Raw genomic sequence first — 18267 nt, 5'->3', positions numbered from 1 at the left:
AAAATTAAAATCAAAAACAGACATCGTAGATGACACTCGCCCTATTGATAGGAGATTCTTCCATTCTTTCCTTTCTCCATTCGCAACCGCCGCAATTAATTTGGCAAAGGCCAATAGCCTCCGATATTACCTGCCTCGGTGCAGACACGCCTATTTACCTCCAACACCACCAACCACTACCACCGCGGACTCCGTAAAAAACTACTATTTACTACTACTTTGTACTACCACTACTGCTCCTACTATTGTTGCTGTTGCTAGTTGACTCCTTCCCCGGCTAGTCCCCCAAGTCCATCAGGAGGGACACTGACCAGGCTACCTGTCATCTATCTGGGGCTACTTCCTTCCTTGCTTCTGTGCTTAGGTGAGTGACTGCTGTTCCAAAACGTGTTGTGTTGGTTCTTCAATTATCCTCAATCTCGCTTTCTATTGCTCGGTGTTCTTCTCCTCTAGAGTCTCACCCCTTCTGCTACAACAACCCCTCCAACGGACTCCCTTCATGATTTCCTATCTCTCTTATTCTCTGTAGACACTTGATTTTCTTTGGTTTCTTCCTGTAAACATCTTGCTTTCCCTGAGTCGTTTCCCATCTCTTCTTTCATCTCTTTCCTTATAGGAAAAGAAGAAGAAAAAAATAATTAAGGAAATAGCTTCCTTCCTTCCTTTCTTCTTTCTCTCTTGTTTTTCAATCTCAAGTGCTCTGTAAGTTTTGATCTATTTTTTTGCTTTTTCCTCTCTCTCTCTCTCTTCTCTTTACCCCTGTCTATTGTTGTTTAAAGGCTTGTGTGTGTGGAGGGGTCTATCTTCCCATAGAGCGATAATAGTTCCCTCTGGGCTGGAAGCATAAACGGCGGTTACCCAGCCGTGCCCACTTGTCGGAACGCCTGGCAGAGTTTCCCGCCGTTGGAACGCAATTGCAGTGTCCCCCCCTGGCTCTGGCTCTGGCTCTGGCTCTGGCTCTGGCTTTTGGCTTTTGGCTTACCTCCTCCCTCTGCAGCAAACCAAGCAATCACACCAACTACCACCACCACAACCACCAGCAGATCTCCCCCCCCTCCTCTTTGGTGCTTGCTTCGTCGATTGACTTGCCTAGCAACCTGTTGGAATTCTTCGTATATTCGTTCGCTCAATCACCTGGCTGGTCCTTACATGGAGCAAATTCGGTGTTGCTCTTCCGCGATACGACTCTTCCGCTCACCTTGTGTGGTTTTTTCCAGTGTGCCCTTCCTCCCGGCTAGAGGCCATCGCTCTCTCCCCTTAAAACACCGTCTATCTGTTTGACGATCGCCCGGTCCGTCCACTCAGTGAACCTTCTGCCCACTCTCCCCCGATTTACCTCGCGCTGGAAATCCCCATACCTCATTCACTCCTGTCTCCGGTCTGCTTCAGATTCTATTCAATCCAATTTCTGGCGGGTCCACTATTGCGAGAGTTGCTCTTTGCCTCCCCTCCCGTCCCCCTCTCAAATCGAGGACTGCGACACCTTTTGCCCGCGCATAGCACAGCACAGCAGCACAAAAGGCGATTTTGCTGACCTATCGCTGGCCGAGTTCTGCACAGAGTCCACTGCCTTCCCTTCGCCCCCGGCTCTCGCTTCCCCTACGGCTAGCATTTGTCCCGACTAAGACTCCCGCCGTGCTCCCGCTCGTTGACGGATTATATTACACTCGCTGGTGGCGGACTGTTTCCCGCCCGCAAGGTTGGATTTTAGGTGGACCTCGACTTCAGCGTCCGATCACCGTCGGACCTTCTTCGTCCCACCCTTCCCCGGAGGCCAACGTTGTTCGACCAACGTTGGAGTCGCTATATGATCCCAGACACCCATGGGAATGCTAAAATCTCTTCCATCCCAGGTGGAAGGTCACCGGTAACAGCACGGAAGGCCTCGAATATGCCGTGGAAGTTATCCACAGAAACGTCTCCCGAGGCAAAGAATCGGCCGCCATTGACTTCGCAGCAATCCAATTCCCTGCCCTCCACGCCATATCAACATGCGCGAAAAATCTCTTTTCACTCCAGGTCACCTTCGCCCCCGCAAGGGAACACCTCCCCTCGCTCCACCCACTCCGAGTCTACCCATCTCCCTCCCTCGTTACGGAAACAATTCTCAGGCTGCAAATATGAAACCGCCATGGCTTTCTTCCGTCGGAGAATGCCATACTCCTTGGGTGCCGACCTGCTGCCGGAGGAAAAGGATGGCCTCAAGGAGCGGTTGGAGCCAGAGGACGAGAAGAGACTCAGCGCAGATATGCTGGAGGTATATGATCAGCTCCTGCCGTCAGCAGAAAGCGACGACCGGCGACGTCAATTAGTCCGCAAGTTGGAGAAGCTCTTCAATGATCAGTGGCCAGGGTGTAATATCAAGGTTCACGTTTTCGGTTCGTCGGGGAATAAGCTCTGTTCAAGTGATTCAGACGGTATGTATCGGTTGTTTGGCATACGTTGTGTGTGGGTGTGTGAGTTCTAACAAGGATTCCAGTGGACATTTGTATAACTACCACCTATAAGGAGCTTGAGCACGTCTGTCTCTTAGCGGAGGTACTAGCCAGGCGTAAGCGAACCACCATGTGCCTTGCTTGCGTAAAGAGTTGCTGACAATGTTTTGGGATACAGATGGTATGGAACGAGTCGTTTGCGTATCGCACGCCAAAGTGCCTATCGTGAAGATCTGGGACCCGGAGCTGCGATTAGCGTGCGACATGAATGTCAATAACACTATGGCACTGGAGAACACGCGGATGGTCCGGACATATGTGGAACTTGACGAACGCGTGCGACCCTTGGCTATGATAATCAAGCATTGGACGAAACGGAGGATTCTCAACGATGCCGGTATGTGTCGAGTCGTCGATTTTGGACGGACAACTGGAGCGAGTTCTCGACTGACTGTCCGCACACAGGACTTGGAGGCACACTAAGCTCTTACACGTGGATTTGCCTGATAATAAATTTCCTACAAACGCGAGACCCGCCCATTTTGCCGAGCCTTCAAGCTCGGCCTCACAAGAAGAAATTGACAGCGGACGGGATAGTTTGTTCTTTCGATGATGACCTCGATTCTCTCATTGGCTATGGGCGAAAAAACAAGCAGAGTCTCGGAGAACTACTCTTCCAGTTCTTCAAATACTATGGTCATGAACTCGACTACGAGCGGCATGTGATATCTGTCCGTGAGGGGAAGCTCCTGTCGAAGGAAGCGAAAGGCTGGCACTTGCTACAAAACAACCGTTTATGTGTGGAAGAGCCGTTCAACACTTCACGGAATTTGGGAAACACAGCGGACGACACATCGTTTCGAGGGGTCCATATGGAGCTGCGCCGGGCATTTCAAGCCGTTTCCGAAGGGAACCTGGAACACTGCTGCGAACAATACGAATATCCACCGGAGGAAGAACGCTCATGGGAGAGACCGCCGCCTCAACCGCGTCCTGTGCTCACTGCAGCACCACCACCGTCCCGCGGAGGTCGTGGCGGAGGTCGTGGCGGACGACATTCGAATCAGTTCTCCCGAGGAGGTCATTCCGGTGGTCGTAGGGCTTCCAACACACCGAATAAGTCCGGCAACTTCCGACAACCCAACGGTATGACCGCCTCTGAGCTTTCTTTGCAAGCGCAGCACGCACAGTACCTCTTGCATGACCATCTCTATCAGCAAATACAGATCCTTCAGGCCCAAGAGCAAGAATTGCGGCTCCAGCTGCAGAACCAGGCGCTCCTCACCGGGAGGCCGCCGCCGGTCCTTATTCGCCAACCGTTTATTCAGTTCCCAATGCCTCAACAACAAGAATCCTCTGGCGACGATAACTCTCGATCAAGGTCGGGCACCGTGAACCATCCGCCTCTCAACACACCGCACCGCCAGAACGTGTATTACAACAGCCATTACCTCCCTGTGGGAGTTCCTGGCGTGCAGGGAAGCAACACAAATCCGCCGTCGCCTTCAGCCACTACTGCCATGCCGGACCTTCGGCGTAGTCCGCGTCGATCATCTGTTGCCAACGGATCACCGGGTGGGTCACTCCGAGCACACTCACAGCCGGCTCGAACGGTCAATTCTCTTCCGAGTTTTGCGCCATTGTATTCGATATCTCAGATGGCGGACAGCTCGCTGGGGTCGAAGGCGCGCAATGCTCCAGGTTCACCCGACGGTACACAGAGCGACGAGAACAATACCTTTATGCCGAGCAGCCTTCCCAACGTGTCCCGCTCAACCTACTTCGATGAATGCCGACCGAATGAGTATATGGGTTATTACCTTGCAACTTCCCCGCAGCTACAGACGTATCATCAAAATGCTTTACTATCGCCGCTGTCTCCAGTTGGGCTGGCATTGCAGAATGGCGGCGTTGTGCCGTTTGTTGCAAACCCCCAAGATTATATGGCGTCAATTGCGGCAAATGAAGCGACCGGTCAAGCCTCAGATAATGGGACTACATTGCCAATGAAACCAGGGTCGACGCCGCAGCGTGCAACTTCGCGATCAGCTGCATCTGGCGATCGGAGCGGACCTTTGATCGTGGACGGCTCGGTGCCCCCTAGTGAACAGCGTCTCTCAATATCGGCAGAAGGCTATGACCCGTACACGGCCATGAGCCACTGTACGTCGAATTCGGATGACTTAAATATGGATACGCCAGCGAGCGTCTCAGACTCCTTGTCTCAGGAATTCCAGGACAACAGCTCGGTCGATATTGATCAGCCGCCCTACTTCGGTCGCCAGGGCGTTGACATATACCAGACCGGGAAAGCGGCTGATTCCTTTGTTAATGGACACGGTGCAAAGCATAGTCTGCTCTCTAGCCGGTTGCAGAGCCTTCATCTGGCAAACTCCGAAAAGACCCCCGAACCTCAGTTGAAGAATAGTATCGAGAAGATGAAAGCGCCCCAACCAAACCAAGAAGCCGCGGAAAGAGACAACCATCGCTCGAAACAGGCGAATTCAGGGGAGAAACCACTGACCACAGGGCCATCGCCAGCGGCGGACTCGCATTCTTCTTCTAGTGGGAAACGGCGTTCTAATGGCGTGGATGCGTCTGAACGGACCAACGGGATTCCACACAAAGCGAAATCCAAGAATCACAATCAGCCTTCTGGTCCAACCGATAACGAGAAACGACATACCATTGCACAATCGCGAAAGGCTAACGGTGTCAGTTCGACACCAGACTCTGCTGTTGCTCATGCCGGTGGTGGTTGGCAGACGACCAAAAGGAAGCCGAAGAAGAATGCCAGACATTCAACAGAACACAGGCATGGCTTGCATAGTGGTGCAGAGCCTCTCCCAGCAGATGAATCATTGAGAAAGGGGGGTTGAAAATGTTAGATGATGTGTCATCGTGAGCATTTTCTGTTGTCCTTCGTATTGCGATGCCTCCTGCAGTCTCATCTAGCACAGGTCGCACGCGCAATACCCTCGGCCAAGCCGAGCCATAGCTGTGCTTGGTGTGGGAGCCCCTACCAGGTTTGTCTGTTCGCCGAACCAGCATCGGGTAGGGAGCTNCCATGACGGCCATATAGCGTGTTACATGCATGGCCTTTGTACAGCCTTTGCTACGATTTTACAAGTGCTTACATTTTTGGGGAAGTTGGGCTTGAGTATACCATCGAACCCCTCGATTGACTGGAGGGATGTTTCATGGTACTGTATAAATGAGGCGGCGTCCTCTTGCAAATGACATGATTTCGGTTGCACTTGTTTTCTTGCTACTTGTTATGGAAGTATATGGCCTTATTCCTCCATCCTTTTTCTCTTTTCATGTTCACTATTGGCGTTTTGCAAGGTTAAATAACGGAAAATTGGCAAGTCAGGGGGGGTTTGGCTGGTTACCATGGGTTACTTGTGTGAATTGCATATGATATATGTTGTGCCGTCCTCTATATCGTTGTCCATCTTATACGTTGTGATTGTGTTTTGATGTGGTTTGGAGCTTACATTGACTCCTTTGGGTTGTGATTGAGGGCTTTCCCCCCCCCAGGCTGTTGGTGCCATTGCATACGGGCTGTATCATCTCTCCCCTTGCTCCCTGCAGTGGTGCTGCATTGAGGGCAACAATACGCAAAAAAAAAAAGAAAATGCAGACCAAATGAAATATCCCTGCGGAAGCACTTCAGCTCCAAGTGGGGAGGAAAAAAGAAGTGTTAGAGCCGATTTGAAATGAGCTCTAAATCGGAGCCGAGTGGCATATGGCCTAGATGGCCCGTTTTTCTTCCTTCGTCTGGCCGGGTTGGTCTCCTCGCCCTTTTTTGTTTCATCATCAGTTTTTGTTGTTTTCCACCCGCTTTCGAAGATTATAGTCCATCGGCATGACCGTCATCATCATCATTGTCATCACCAACATCATCATTATCATTGTTGTCATTGTCATTGTCAATATACCATCATAGCAGGGAGCCGGGCGAGCGGGTTCACATGGTTTGACTTTCACAGGTTCTTGTTTGCGTGCGTGTCGATTTGTTGAAAGAGCTGCTGTTTCCGTTTCTTCTTTTTCTCTCTTGCCCATGTTACATATTCATTCGCATCGGTCGTGGTTGAGCAATGGGGGTTGCAAATGTAGACGTTGGGAATTTACATATATAGCAGAAAGAAAGGACAAAAAAATGACAAAACCTTGTTGACATCAAGCTTGTCGTCTTCCGAGTTTATGCAACTATTACCAGCCAGTACTGCAATCGTATGTCTACTGTGTTATTTACTTGTCGAGTGAGTGAGATTGCGCTTTAGTACCGAATGTCTAGTATTGATAGTATGAACCCATAATATAACTCGGTTGATCGGTTAAAAGATGTACAGAAGTAAAAAGGACCACTAGTTCTACAGGTTTCAGACGCTTGCTATCTTTCGAGATGAGACAAGCGATCACTTCCACCGTAGATAGAATCTAGGAACAACATAGGTAGTAATGAAACAAGAAGAAGACAACAAAATAGATTTCTAATAGTACATGTAGGATCAGAAGCAAGAAAGGGCGATATTAAAAGGTAACACAAGCAATATATGACAGGAGAAAGGTGATAATCAGATGAGATAAATACATATGTACGGGATAGGTGGTCATGGCTTCTTCGGCACTTGCAACTCATTGAAATGAATCAATCCGGTGCGGGTTCATTAGGTATGAATAAGCGGGTAGGGTAAAGATATATGGGATGGCATGTGAGTGAGAATGATGATGGTAGGGGTGGTAGTGGTGACGGCAGCGGTGATAATTCCCATCTAGCAGAATGCCTCTATCAGCATGTAGGGGAAGATCACGACGCATGCTGTCCAAAAGACCATAATGCATTTCAACAAAGCCAGAGGCAGCTTGTAGAAAGGTGGCTCGGTGATGACGAGCCACAGAGAGAGAAAGGCGACACTGAAGAAATGCCAGAATAGAACGTCCGGCTTTTTGATCAGTCCACCCAGAAGACCTATGGGCCCGCTGGTCATTCCTAACTCAAAGTAACGGAAGCAGCCCCGTTGGAGAGCACGCATATTCTCGTCTAGATTTGCCCCAGTGGGGTCTGGCGTTAGCTGCTGGGACGCTGGGTGTGATGGATGGGAAACAATGTAAAACGAACCTTTAGCAGCAAACAAGGCATAGAGAGCCTGCGCCAAAATGTTGATGACTGAACATGTTTTCTTCCGTTGCCAACGGAAGGAGGACAGCTGTTGCAGGACGCGCTCATGATTAGCGAGGGAAGGGACCTTCTCCGGACTCAGCAGATCACGAAGGACCACAACGTCGTTGAATGCGACGGTCATTCCTCCACCGGTCAGCGGATGCCGCATGTTGAGCGCATCGCCCAGGATGACCAGACCGGGAGTCTTGTTCGGGGTACTAGGCAGATATGAGTTCGGCATTGACCGCAGCTGACCCTTGTCCAACGCAGCTACGAATGAAGGCTGAATGCATTCGGGAAGGGACGGGAGAACGACGTTGCGAAGGTGGTTCTTGACGCCGCCGTTCTTGACGGAGGCCGACGGGAGGTTCTCTGGGATGTCGATGAGGATGCGGGTTTCATGGGTGCCAATTTGGTAGACGAGGATAGGGGCATTGTCGCTAAGGAGGACGTGGCCATGATAAGGCTTGGGAAGGTCTGCATCGATCAATTCCAAGCCCCAGAACCTGGAGCGGACCTTGGGAGTATTGGAATGGTATTGCTTGCGGAGTTTGGAGGCGTAGCCATCGGCCACCACCGTAAGATGGCCAAAGTAGCAATCCTTCATGTCGCCGGTCACACACTCGACACCAAGAACCTGCTTGGTGTGGGAGCAAGTGACCAAGTCGGTGGCCTTGGTCTCCACCACTGTGACATTGGGACAGGCCAGCGCAGCAGCTCGCAGCTTCATGACGAAGCGGCCATGGTGGAAACAACGCCCTTGCGGGGCGGGCGACGACGGGGAGGCTTTGGGGTAGGTGAACGAGACGGGTTTCCCAAAGTATGTCACATGGTAGCCTTTCGCTGGGATGGCATCAATGTCTTCGAGACAATCAGCAAGACCCAGTTTCTCAAGCGCCTCGACACCGCCAGGCTGTAGTAACTCTCCCACGATCCGGTCAGGCTCCTTCATGGACGCCTCCAGCAGCAGGACGCTGCGCCCTTGTCTTCCAAGTGCGACCGCCAATGCACAACCTAGGATCCCGGCGCCCACAATCACGACATCGGCATGGTGGTGGATCAGCCTGCGCTGTTTGGCGACATCGGCGGAGGGGGTGGTATGGCCGTTGGCGACAGCGGCGGCCATTTTTGATGCGGGAGACCGGAGGGGATTTGCGGCGGAGGTAGAAAGGTCAAGGGAGGTCAGAATCGACAGGACAGGGAGGAATGGCAGGTATGCAAAGGGCATATTTCGATGGCCGTGGATCGGAGAAAGAGAGTATATAATGCTGCGAAGAACGAGCAGGCAGCAATGAGGCAGGGATGAGGGAGAGAAAAAAAAAAGTACTGGGGTGTGTTGGGGAAGGGAAAGTTGGAAAGTTTGTTGTATTGACCAGGAGAGGGAGTGGCGTGACATGTGAAAAAGGGACAAAAAGGGCGCGCGCGGGAGGAGTTGAGCCCATGGCCTGATATTCTTCCCTCCGCTACTAAAACTAGCTAGTTTCTTGATAGTAATCGATCTAGACCATCAGAAAAAAGATTTCCTCTTTTTCTTTCTTTCTTTCTTTCTTCTTCTCATCATGTTTGTGTTTAAAGGTGGTTGTAATCTTGGCTTAATACTGAATATCGCATATTCTGCCACTGATTCGTCAATGATGATCTTAGCCAGTATGTTCTCATGTTTGGAGAAAATAACCTGTAAATCCTCTGATACAAGATAGTATAAGGCTAGCCTGGTGCCACCTGTCTGACCAAGTAGTACTGTGTAGTAACTAATTAACTAACTAACTAACCAACCAACCAACTACTACTACTACTACTAAGTTGTGAGCCTCCATTGAAGCCGTTGATTTGCCTGTTTATTATCTCCCGCCGCTTTTATCCCCATTTCTGGTGCCGCTTCAAACCATGGCACCTTTTAGTAAGACCATACATACATACATCTTGCACAATCTTCTAACAAGAAGTGAAACAAACAAATCATCATTTGCGAAATTGAATGCCTCGTGGCACCGGTTCGTACTTATGCAATTTAGGCAGTAACTCGGTGGATGCTGCCAATACTTTAAAAAAAGTCCAGCCGATGCCGATGCCAAGAATCTGACGTCTGAACGTTCATTGAAGCCGCGACTTTCTCCAATCTTGAACCGCTACAAAACAAAACTCTCTGTCCTACAACGCGCATCTTATTGTGAGCATGAATCAACAGCGTCATCCTTTCTAAATCTTCTCGGAAAATAGCCCTTTCCTGAACCCACCATCCAGTTGACAATCTCCACCACCCTTTCCTTATCCAGCCATGAACAACGACCAATTCCGCCGCCTCGTCCTCGACAACCCTTCCTCCAAACCCGCCAAATCCACCAGCCCAGATGCATCTTCTCCATCCCAACAGCAACCACGCAAAAGCATTGGCAATGCGACACCCGCAGCCGGCGCACTGGGCTCGCGCCTTCGCTCCAGCATCCCCATGACACCGTGAGCTGATTCTCTTCCTGTCCCTCAACCCCACTTGCGCTCTTGACCCTTAGTTTACACGATTGATATCACTAACCACGTCTCTTTTCGTCGCAGCCGCTCCATAACAAATGTCGACTTTGCGCGCCAACTAGCCGAATACCGCCGCGAAGCCCAACCCGCTTCCAAGAAATTCAAATCCTCCGCCGCCCCCAAGGGAACGAGATTACCGTCCGGTTATCAAGATCGGGCTGCGCTGTTGCGTCAGAAGGAAGCAGCAGAGGAAGGCGATAGTGCTGATGATGGATCGAATCTGGAGAAGCGCGTCAAGGCGTTGGAGGAGATGGTCAAACTAGGACAGATTGACCAGGCGACGTTTGAGAAGCTACGTGCCGAGATGGGGGTGGGTGGGGACCTGAAAAGTACGCATATGGTGAAAGGCTTGGATTGGGAGTTGCTGAGGAGGGTTAAGGGGGGTGAGGATGTCGATGTCTTGGAGAAGGAAGGGGAGAAGGGTGAGGGAAAGGAGGAAGAAGATGTAGCAGATGTGGATGAGGAGCTGGATCGGGTGTTGGGAGAAAAGGGTGAGGGGGTGAATGCATTGTCTGCTGCCCCGAATGAAAATAAGGAGAAAAAGAAGAAGGGGGTGATGGTGCAGAGAAAGTCGAGAGATGAGATCCTCAGGGAGTTGAAGGCCAGTCGTGCTGCTGCTGCGGCTGAGGCGGCGAAGCCGGCTGAGCCCGCCTTAGGAACTAAGTTTAGGAGGATCGGGGGAGAGTCCAAGGCGGAGAAGAAGCGATGGGTGGAGCAGGATGAGAATGGGCGGCGCAAGGAGATTCTACAGATCACAGACGCGGAGGGCAGGACAAAGAGGAAGGTGAGATGGCTAGACAAGCCTGGTGAGGTTGGTGGTGGCGATGGGCCTGCTGGATTATTGATGCCGGACAAGGATGCGAAGCCGCTGGGCATGGAAATTCCAGCAGAGGTTGCATCCAAGGCTTCTGCGCCGGCGGAGCACGACGACGACGATGATATTTTTGCTGGCGTCGGAGATGACTATAACCCGCTTGGTGATCTACCGGATGATGACGATTCGTCAGATGAGAGTGAGGATGGCGAGAAGCCACCAAGGGCCACGGAACCAGCTCCTGCTGCCGGTGATCCGAAGAAACCGGAGGCGACAACAAGCCGGCCTCGAAATTACTTTTCTACGTCTACAACGGATGAGGTTCCTGAGATAGACCGGTCGAACCCGTTAGCGAAGGATCCTACGCTACTAGCGGCCCTGAAACGGGCTGCTGCGTTACGACAATCCGAGGAGGCTGGTGCTACTAATGCTGATGCTGGAGATGTCGACGACGAGACGGCGCTTCGACGAAGGAAGTTTCTGGAGGAGGCGCGTCGGCGGGAAGCTTTGGATGCGATGGATATGGATATGGGCTTTGGGGGGAGCCGCAACGATGACGACGAGGAGGACGAGGAGGTGGTGCTGGAGACCGAGGGACGCGGCGGGAAGAAGAGGAAACGAGGGCCGAAGAAGAAGAAGGGCGACAAGGACAGTGTGACGGATGTGATGCGCGTGCTAGAAGGGAGGAAAAAGGAGTGATCCTTGAATGCTAGCGTCTTGTAACACGAGTCAGCTCCTCTGTGGCATAGGTGGTGCCTGGGGAGAAGGAACCCAGTCAAGATCGCCAGGTAAACACGGGCTAGCCTGTAGTCACACCTGAACCTTTTTTTTTTTTGGACTGCTGTTGCCATATTGTGCTCGCTGCATCATACAGGAAACCAGATGAGCAATCCCTGTGGCATTCTATCCCTTCCTGGAACAGCAAGTGATATGCTATCGTGAATCCACGTTCGAGAGGTTGTGCTTCTACAGGAGCTTATACAGCAGTATTGGCAGCATATCCAACGCATCATCTTCAATTGACCTACATGCTCAGTAGTAGGCATTACTACTATATATAGTCATCATGAAAGACCCAAAATGGTACATTAAGATATCATTCCATGAATATATTGTATTCCGTATACTTTGCCCCCCATCATCAATGTTCAACCCACTATTATAAGGTGTTTCATAGTTCCCAGCCACTCATCCGACCCATATTATACATCCCCAGACTAACTCAGCTGAGAATAAGTCTGTATTTAAGGGTAACAGAGCACACTATCAACATAAACCGGCTCCGACGAGGTATGTTCACCCGGCTGCAGCAGCGTGTTCCGTCCTGTGCAGCCTACTCCACTATAGTATACATTCGAGTCAGCATCTTCAAAACCCCCTTCAGAACCCTCAATATGCACTAAATACACTCAAGTATCGTGGGAAAAAGAGTCACACTTACGTAAACAGACGGCATGTCTTGGAGAGGAACACGCCACGAACTTCACTGTGACAGATAAGATAGATGTCAACGGACCTTCCCTTTCGTTCTTTCTCTTCGCGAGGACATCAGGTCGAATTGATGTTGTTGGTGATGCGACTTACAACTGCCCAACTTGAGTACAGTCATCGAACGGGATGTGGACCGTATGGCTGCCTTCGTCTGTCTCAAGACCAATCTATCCACAGCAGTGGCTTTGTTAGCAGACGACTTCCATGCTTATAGATTTGCATTGAGGTGCGCAGGTAAAGTAGAGTAAGACGTACAGTCGTAGTCAACTTGGCACTACCAACTCCGGCTAGGAGCAACGTGCTCAATAGGGAGATCACTTTGAAAGAATACATGATAGCTGGATGTGCTCGGCTCAAGGATATCAGTTAACCACGATTATGAGAGAGAATAGAGGTTCTTAATCGCATGCAGCAGTAGCAGCAGCAGCAGTAGTAGTACAGAGAACAGAGTAGCGCATATTTAAGAACACTCCTCCAAGGGCGAAATGCCAGGTATACATAACTTTTCCCGGGTACGGCGTATCCCTTGCATGGGGGGCAATCGCGTTCAAACCAAGGGGGAGGGAGGGCGTGAACTGGGTCATTTACCCCAGCCACTCAATATCCTGCCCGCTTGGTTTACATTTAGTAAGTACTAGCTAATTATGCATGTATGCATGCAGAAAACTAAGGTTTGCGCTGTGTGCCTGGGCGCTGCATGATGCTGCTTTTTTTTTTTCCTCAGCCATACATGCTTGCGACATCCATCGATTGGTGCTCGCATCGTGACAAACTTGGGGACAGACGTGCTTTGTACATGGAGAAGGATGGTTTTCTTACCTTGTAGAAGGGATTTATTGAGTGGGAATTAGGGAATTAAAGAGTTTAGGTCTATGTTTATTAACTCTGTTTATGGCTGCGGGTGCATTACATACACAAGGGGCGGCTTTAGAGGTATACAGTACATTCCATTATCCGGCTAAAAGAAACCTGCCAACTAGAGCAAATCCACCCAGGGAGAGCGTGTAATGCCTTTAGAACTGAGCGCTGACATTAAGAGTGGGGACTCGAGGCTCGAGTTCGGAGATACTAGTATCTAGATTGATTTACTGTGCCAGGTTAGTGGACATCCAGACTTAGTCGTAGTATGCGCAGCCTATCTACTAATTCAATTCACCCACCCTCTTTGAAATTGTGCCTCACTGTAGTTGAAACACTGCACAGGGAGCAACAGCAGTGTATGGACCCATACTGTATATCGATCAGTGAGGGTAGTAGTATATTCGATGTTCACTATATATCCTACTACCCAAGTCATAGTAGCTGCACTCGTCTGAGACAACATTGCAGTGAGTATTAGTAATGATATCATACGGTGGTAGAGCCATTTGATAGGTGCTCCTCTGATGGGGCGGTACTAGGTGTCACGTAAAGCGAGTTCGATCACGCTATATGGAAATAATATGGAACAGATGCGTGCTAACGACAGCCGATTAACCATGCCCTTCTTCAAAGTATATGGTGGAAAAATTCATGTAATTTCAAATGGACACCGAAACAGAGCCAGAGAACAAGATGTAACTATGAGAAAACCGTGCATGAAAGACTCATCAAGCAAGAACAAAAAACAGAACCCAGTAACATAACTCCAACGCCCTAAGCCGCTGACAGAACGCTGGCTATATGCAAGGTGGCGAGTGATAATTTCGAGGGAAACAGTCAGCATCAAGGGATGTTCGAGGCTAGTCAAAGCTAGGATGATCCATCAATCCATGCGTTGTTGGGGTGTTCTCCTCCGGGTCTGCCAACGCTGGCAGCTGGTACCGGTCTGGTACCGTCGGCCACGCATCCACCCCGTCTAACAGGGCCACGGCTAACCCACCGCTCTCGTGCATGGACAGATGACAGTGGATGAAGAACGGACCGGGGTTGACAGAATGATAGCGAATCGCCAGCCAGCTATGGTTTGGCGTCGATGCCGGCGTCTGGAAGGTGTCGCGGAGTTGAGGATTTACCAAATTGAAGCTATCAGGGATGTCTTTCTGTGCCTCGGCCACGGTAGACCATTTCCATACTCCGTAGCCCCAACCGAGGACATAGAATTTGTTGGAGTGTTTGTGAATCGGGTGCTGCGGCTGTCCGATCGTGGACATATTAAAGATAAGGTCCACCCAGGTGTTGTTCTTGGTCATGACGGTGTATTCGGAGGGAATCGAGGAGTAATTGAAAAGTGCCGGGGGCGTAAGATCCTCATTGGACATGGGATAACTGGCTTGGCCGAGGGTCCAGCGATAGGAGGCGTTATAGAGCTTGACATTAAGGATCTGGGTCTGGTCAGGCTCGGGAGCAGGGGCCTCATTTTCAAAGGGAACGATGTCGGCCTCATCGAGAATGATAGTGCCGTTGAAACCAAGCGCAGTGCCGACTTCATTGATGTACGGTGCGGAGGTGTTGAACTGGCTTGGCTGGGAGCCGGTGTAGGACATGATGGCGGTGCCGTTGATGATTTGGTTTGCGAACTTGTTAGCAACGCGGACGGTATATATGCTAACAGGTTGGTCTAGCTTCACAAGGACCGAGTACCGCGCTCCGGCGTACACATTGATAGCGTCGACCACTAGGGGCTCGACATAGCGGCCGTCGACCGCATAGAGATACATAGGATGTTCATCGATAGAGAAAACCAAGTTGGACGTGCCAGGTAGGCTGATGAGGTCGTAGCTGACGTATCGGGACCTCGGGTCGACAGAAAGCACTTCCTGTTCCCCATCGGTCGGTACGCAACCCTGGTAGTATCCCGACGGGATTTTTGTTTCGTCGAACGGAAATCCGCCCAGACGGGCTGCAAGGGGTGGCATACAGCTGGTATATGGTGAGTGAACCGGTCGAGTTCAAGGCCGAAGCTAGTAGACTTACCCCATATCGGACATGGTTTTATTTCCAAGCGCAGTCCGTTCACCCGATCGGGTGAGAGCATTGATGTGGTCCTGCGGGGGGCAGATGACCGCCCCTTTACCATTTATCAAGATGGCATTGGCACAGGTCGCCTGAACGCCAGAGTCTTCTTCGATCTGCAAAGTCTCCTCGGAGGTGAAAGCTCGCCAATCGGAGAGCATGATTGGATGGGTGTTCTTTTCAGCTTGCAGCATGGCCTGGAGTTCATACGGGACGGTGCTGATCTTGCTAAACGGTCTCTGCACGTCTGAACGCGGTTCTACATAGATAGCACCATAGAGACCATCGTCCATCTGAGCTCTTGTGTGGGCGTGATAGGCGTAGGAGCCGTAGTCGGTGGCCGTCCATTCATATTTATATTGCTCACCAGGCTTGATCATTTCTTGATTGAGCCCCGGGACCCCGTCTGACCATGGGGTGCCATACTGAGCGATACCTTGTTCGTATAAGTCAGTATCCGACAGGACAAGGGTCGAGGTTTGGGAGAGGCGTATTGCCGCGCTGCGATGAGCTTACCGTGCCAGTGGACCGTGGTGCCGAATGGCATTGAGTTGTTGACTAGAACTCTCACCTGGTCGCCTTGGTTCACGCGGATATTCGGTGCTGGGACTTGGCCATTGGTGTGAATTGCCTTACGGGAAATACCCGCCACATTGCTATCCTCCCATGTCAAGTCGAGTCTAAAATCAACGATGCGGGAGGAGGAGGACTGGACGAGCCACGACAGGACTGGCAGAACCAGCGCGTTGGGATGGGACCACTTCATGCTGGGAGAAGTGCCAGGATTGGAAGAAGAGGCGGATAATCAACGAGATAACCCAGTATGAGCAGGGGAGGGATGTGCGATGAATACGATCTAAGATGTTGACCCGGTCGAGGGCGGGACTTATATGCTGGGACCGCCATGCTTGCTATTGTGCTTGTTTATGATGGATTTGGGCAGGTTTCGCCAGAGCTGGAGCATTAAAAGATAGTTTACCGAACTCGGGCCAGCAATGTCGGCCTAAGGAGTGGAATGCAGAGGAATGCGGTAGCGAGATTGACTCAAGTGCGCTCATAGTGTTGGGAGCATCTCTTTTTCCCAGTAGGGGTTGGAAGGGTGGAATGAGGCGAGGATGGCGTCTCCGATCTCGATCCTCGATCGCTTTCGCTTCCGGTGCTGCGCTCGGTGCACGTGATCTCTCTGGCCTCCCGCAAACAAAGCAGACAAAAACTGGGAAACGTTGGGAAACCATCATCTCTACTAGAAACTACGTATCTCGAGACTTGGTCAGTTGTGGTGCTGACCCAAGTAACTAAACCTTCTCTCTAGTACCTATACTGCTATACTGCTATACTAGTCTATCAGTGTACTAGTGCACTACAATTTCTATCCATAGTATCTGGTTCCTCCCCCCACTGTTAGTCCCACTCTCTCCGGGGAGGATCAACCCGGTCGCAACCCTTGGTTCGCTCTGCTCTAGAGATTGAGATTATTCCTCTCTAATTTGAGAAGTACAAGGTGTGCAAGACAAAGTCATTATCGCCAAAGCACTATACTTACATCAAAGCCCGACATTCTAGACAGCATTACTTTTTGTTCCTCGGAAAGGAATAACAATAACAACAACAATAAAAATAATAATAATAGTAGACATGCCGGTGCGCTGAGACCGGCCCGCATAGTATAGCCCAGGCCCCTGCCTTGCTGGCCGAGAACAGCCCGCATCCGTCGCTCACCCATCTTGGTCCGATCGGACGCCACTCCGTGATCATCCTCAACATCAAGCCACTTTCATATCGACAAGCCCCCAAGTTCATGGTGGATCATAGCGTATTACTCATGGATCTCCCGCAAGCGCGGACGGCTTGTACCGATTCCCTATCCTGTTTCTACATGGCATACTCCGACCTCGAGTTGTCAGATACCATGAGGCGGAGACCGGTTTCGGCCATCCACCTCCCTGCCAAACAAGGCACGACAGGAGACCACCCCAGATGACCATTCCATCTAAATTGGATGCTTCGCACTGCACTAAGTTATACGTCCTACTAATGGGAATGCTTTGGGTTTAGAAGCAAAGATGAGCACCATAACCATCTTGTTGCTGCCTTGGAACTGACCGGCCGCCTCCGTACAGAATAGCACTTGTGCCTCATACGGTATGCTGACAGTGTACGAGGGCCTGTTTACAGACTTACTTATCTGGCTCAGGCTATCTGGCATATCACAGCTCTTGGATTGCTCTCTTTAGTTGTCTTGTCATAGATGGGTAGTCAAATCTGGATTCTGGCATTTGCCCCCTTACCCAAAGCAATGGAGGTGTGACTGCGCTGAACTCTAGAAGTAACAGATCAGAGCTTCTAAGAATTACTTTCTACTTTTCTAACAGAAGTCATCACTGAGAGATCCATCAAGAGGATAGTATTCTAGTGACAAACCCGCAGCATCACATGGCAGGGAGCCTTAGTATCGTCAAGAAAATATTTAACCGCACGCGTCTCTCTCCAGAGGAATGACTGCCAGGCTGCCTGTCTCTGAGATGCCTCATCTCCTGCAGGATATGCATCGAGTACTTTTACATAAGAATTTATCGAGCCCGATAGGTTCCACACTATAGAGTGCCTGCCATCCATCTAGGGGGGGTTCTCGGGAAATACCTGCAAGCACATTGTTAGATCTCTCCTTGCTTCCTCGGCTCAATGTCATGCATGAGCCCGTCGGTAACTTTCTGGTCCATTCATCTTGTCCCGATACTGTCGGCCTTGCTCAAAATCGGAACCGTGTGTGTGAGACAGCGATTCGGTTCAGGATTGTCACTATTCAGCTCTGTTGATGACGCCTTCGGAGTCGCATGCTCCATGGCAAAAACCCAGTCACACTGACGTGCCTGTCAAACATGCTCGCTTGGTATTTG

At 50.7% G+C, this 18267-nt stretch overlaps 4 protein-coding genes across 4 annotated transcripts; 2 read left to right on the top strand and 2 right to left on the bottom strand.

The window, feature by feature from the left end:
• Positions 1 to 1891: 1891 nt before the first annotated feature.
• An03g03780 (uncharacterized protein) lies at positions 1892 to 5314 on the top strand (the record flags this gene model as incomplete). The annotated part of the gene is made up of 4 exons (XM_001390222.3): positions 1892 to 2417; positions 2480 to 2551; positions 2614 to 2832; positions 2901 to 5314. The coding sequence occupies 4 exons, from the start codon at positions 1892 to 1894 to the stop codon at positions 5312 to 5314; spliced, it is 3231 nt and encodes a 1076-aa protein (XP_001390259.1).
• A 1899-nt stretch (positions 5315 to 7213) lies between these two features.
• An03g03770 (uncharacterized protein) lies at positions 7214 to 8830 on the bottom strand (the record flags this gene model as incomplete). The annotated part of the gene is made up of 2 exons (XM_001390221.3): positions 7214 to 7482; positions 7561 to 8830. 2 exons carry the CDS (start codon positions 8828 to 8830, stop codon positions 7214 to 7216), a joined length of 1539 nt encoding a protein of 512 aa, XP_001390258.1.
• Positions 8831 to 9880: 1050 nt separating this feature from the next.
• Positions 9881 to 11644, top strand: An03g03760 (uncharacterized protein; the record flags this gene model as incomplete). Its single annotated transcript, XM_001390220.3, has 2 exons — positions 9881 to 10059; positions 10156 to 11644. 2 exons carry the CDS (start codon positions 9881 to 9883, stop codon positions 11642 to 11644), a joined length of 1668 nt encoding a protein of 555 aa, XP_001390257.1.
• Positions 11645 to 14157: 2513 nt separating this feature from the next.
• Positions 14158 to 16136, bottom strand: An03g03750 (uncharacterized protein; the record flags this gene model as incomplete). Its single annotated transcript, XM_001390219.3, has 3 exons — positions 14158 to 15277; positions 15332 to 15806; positions 15887 to 16136. 3 exons carry the CDS (start codon positions 16134 to 16136, stop codon positions 14158 to 14160), a joined length of 1845 nt encoding a protein of 614 aa, XP_001390256.1.
• Between the last annotated feature and the right edge of the window lie 2131 nt (positions 16137 to 18267).

The sequence above is a fragment of the Aspergillus niger genome (assembly GCF_000002855.4).
Source record: "Aspergillus niger supercontig An03".
NCBI lineage: Eukaryota > Fungi > Ascomycota > Eurotiomycetes > Eurotiales > Aspergillaceae > Aspergillus > Aspergillus niger.
Note: the sequence above shows the minus strand (reverse complement) of the source record. Positions and strands in the feature narration are given on the sequence as shown.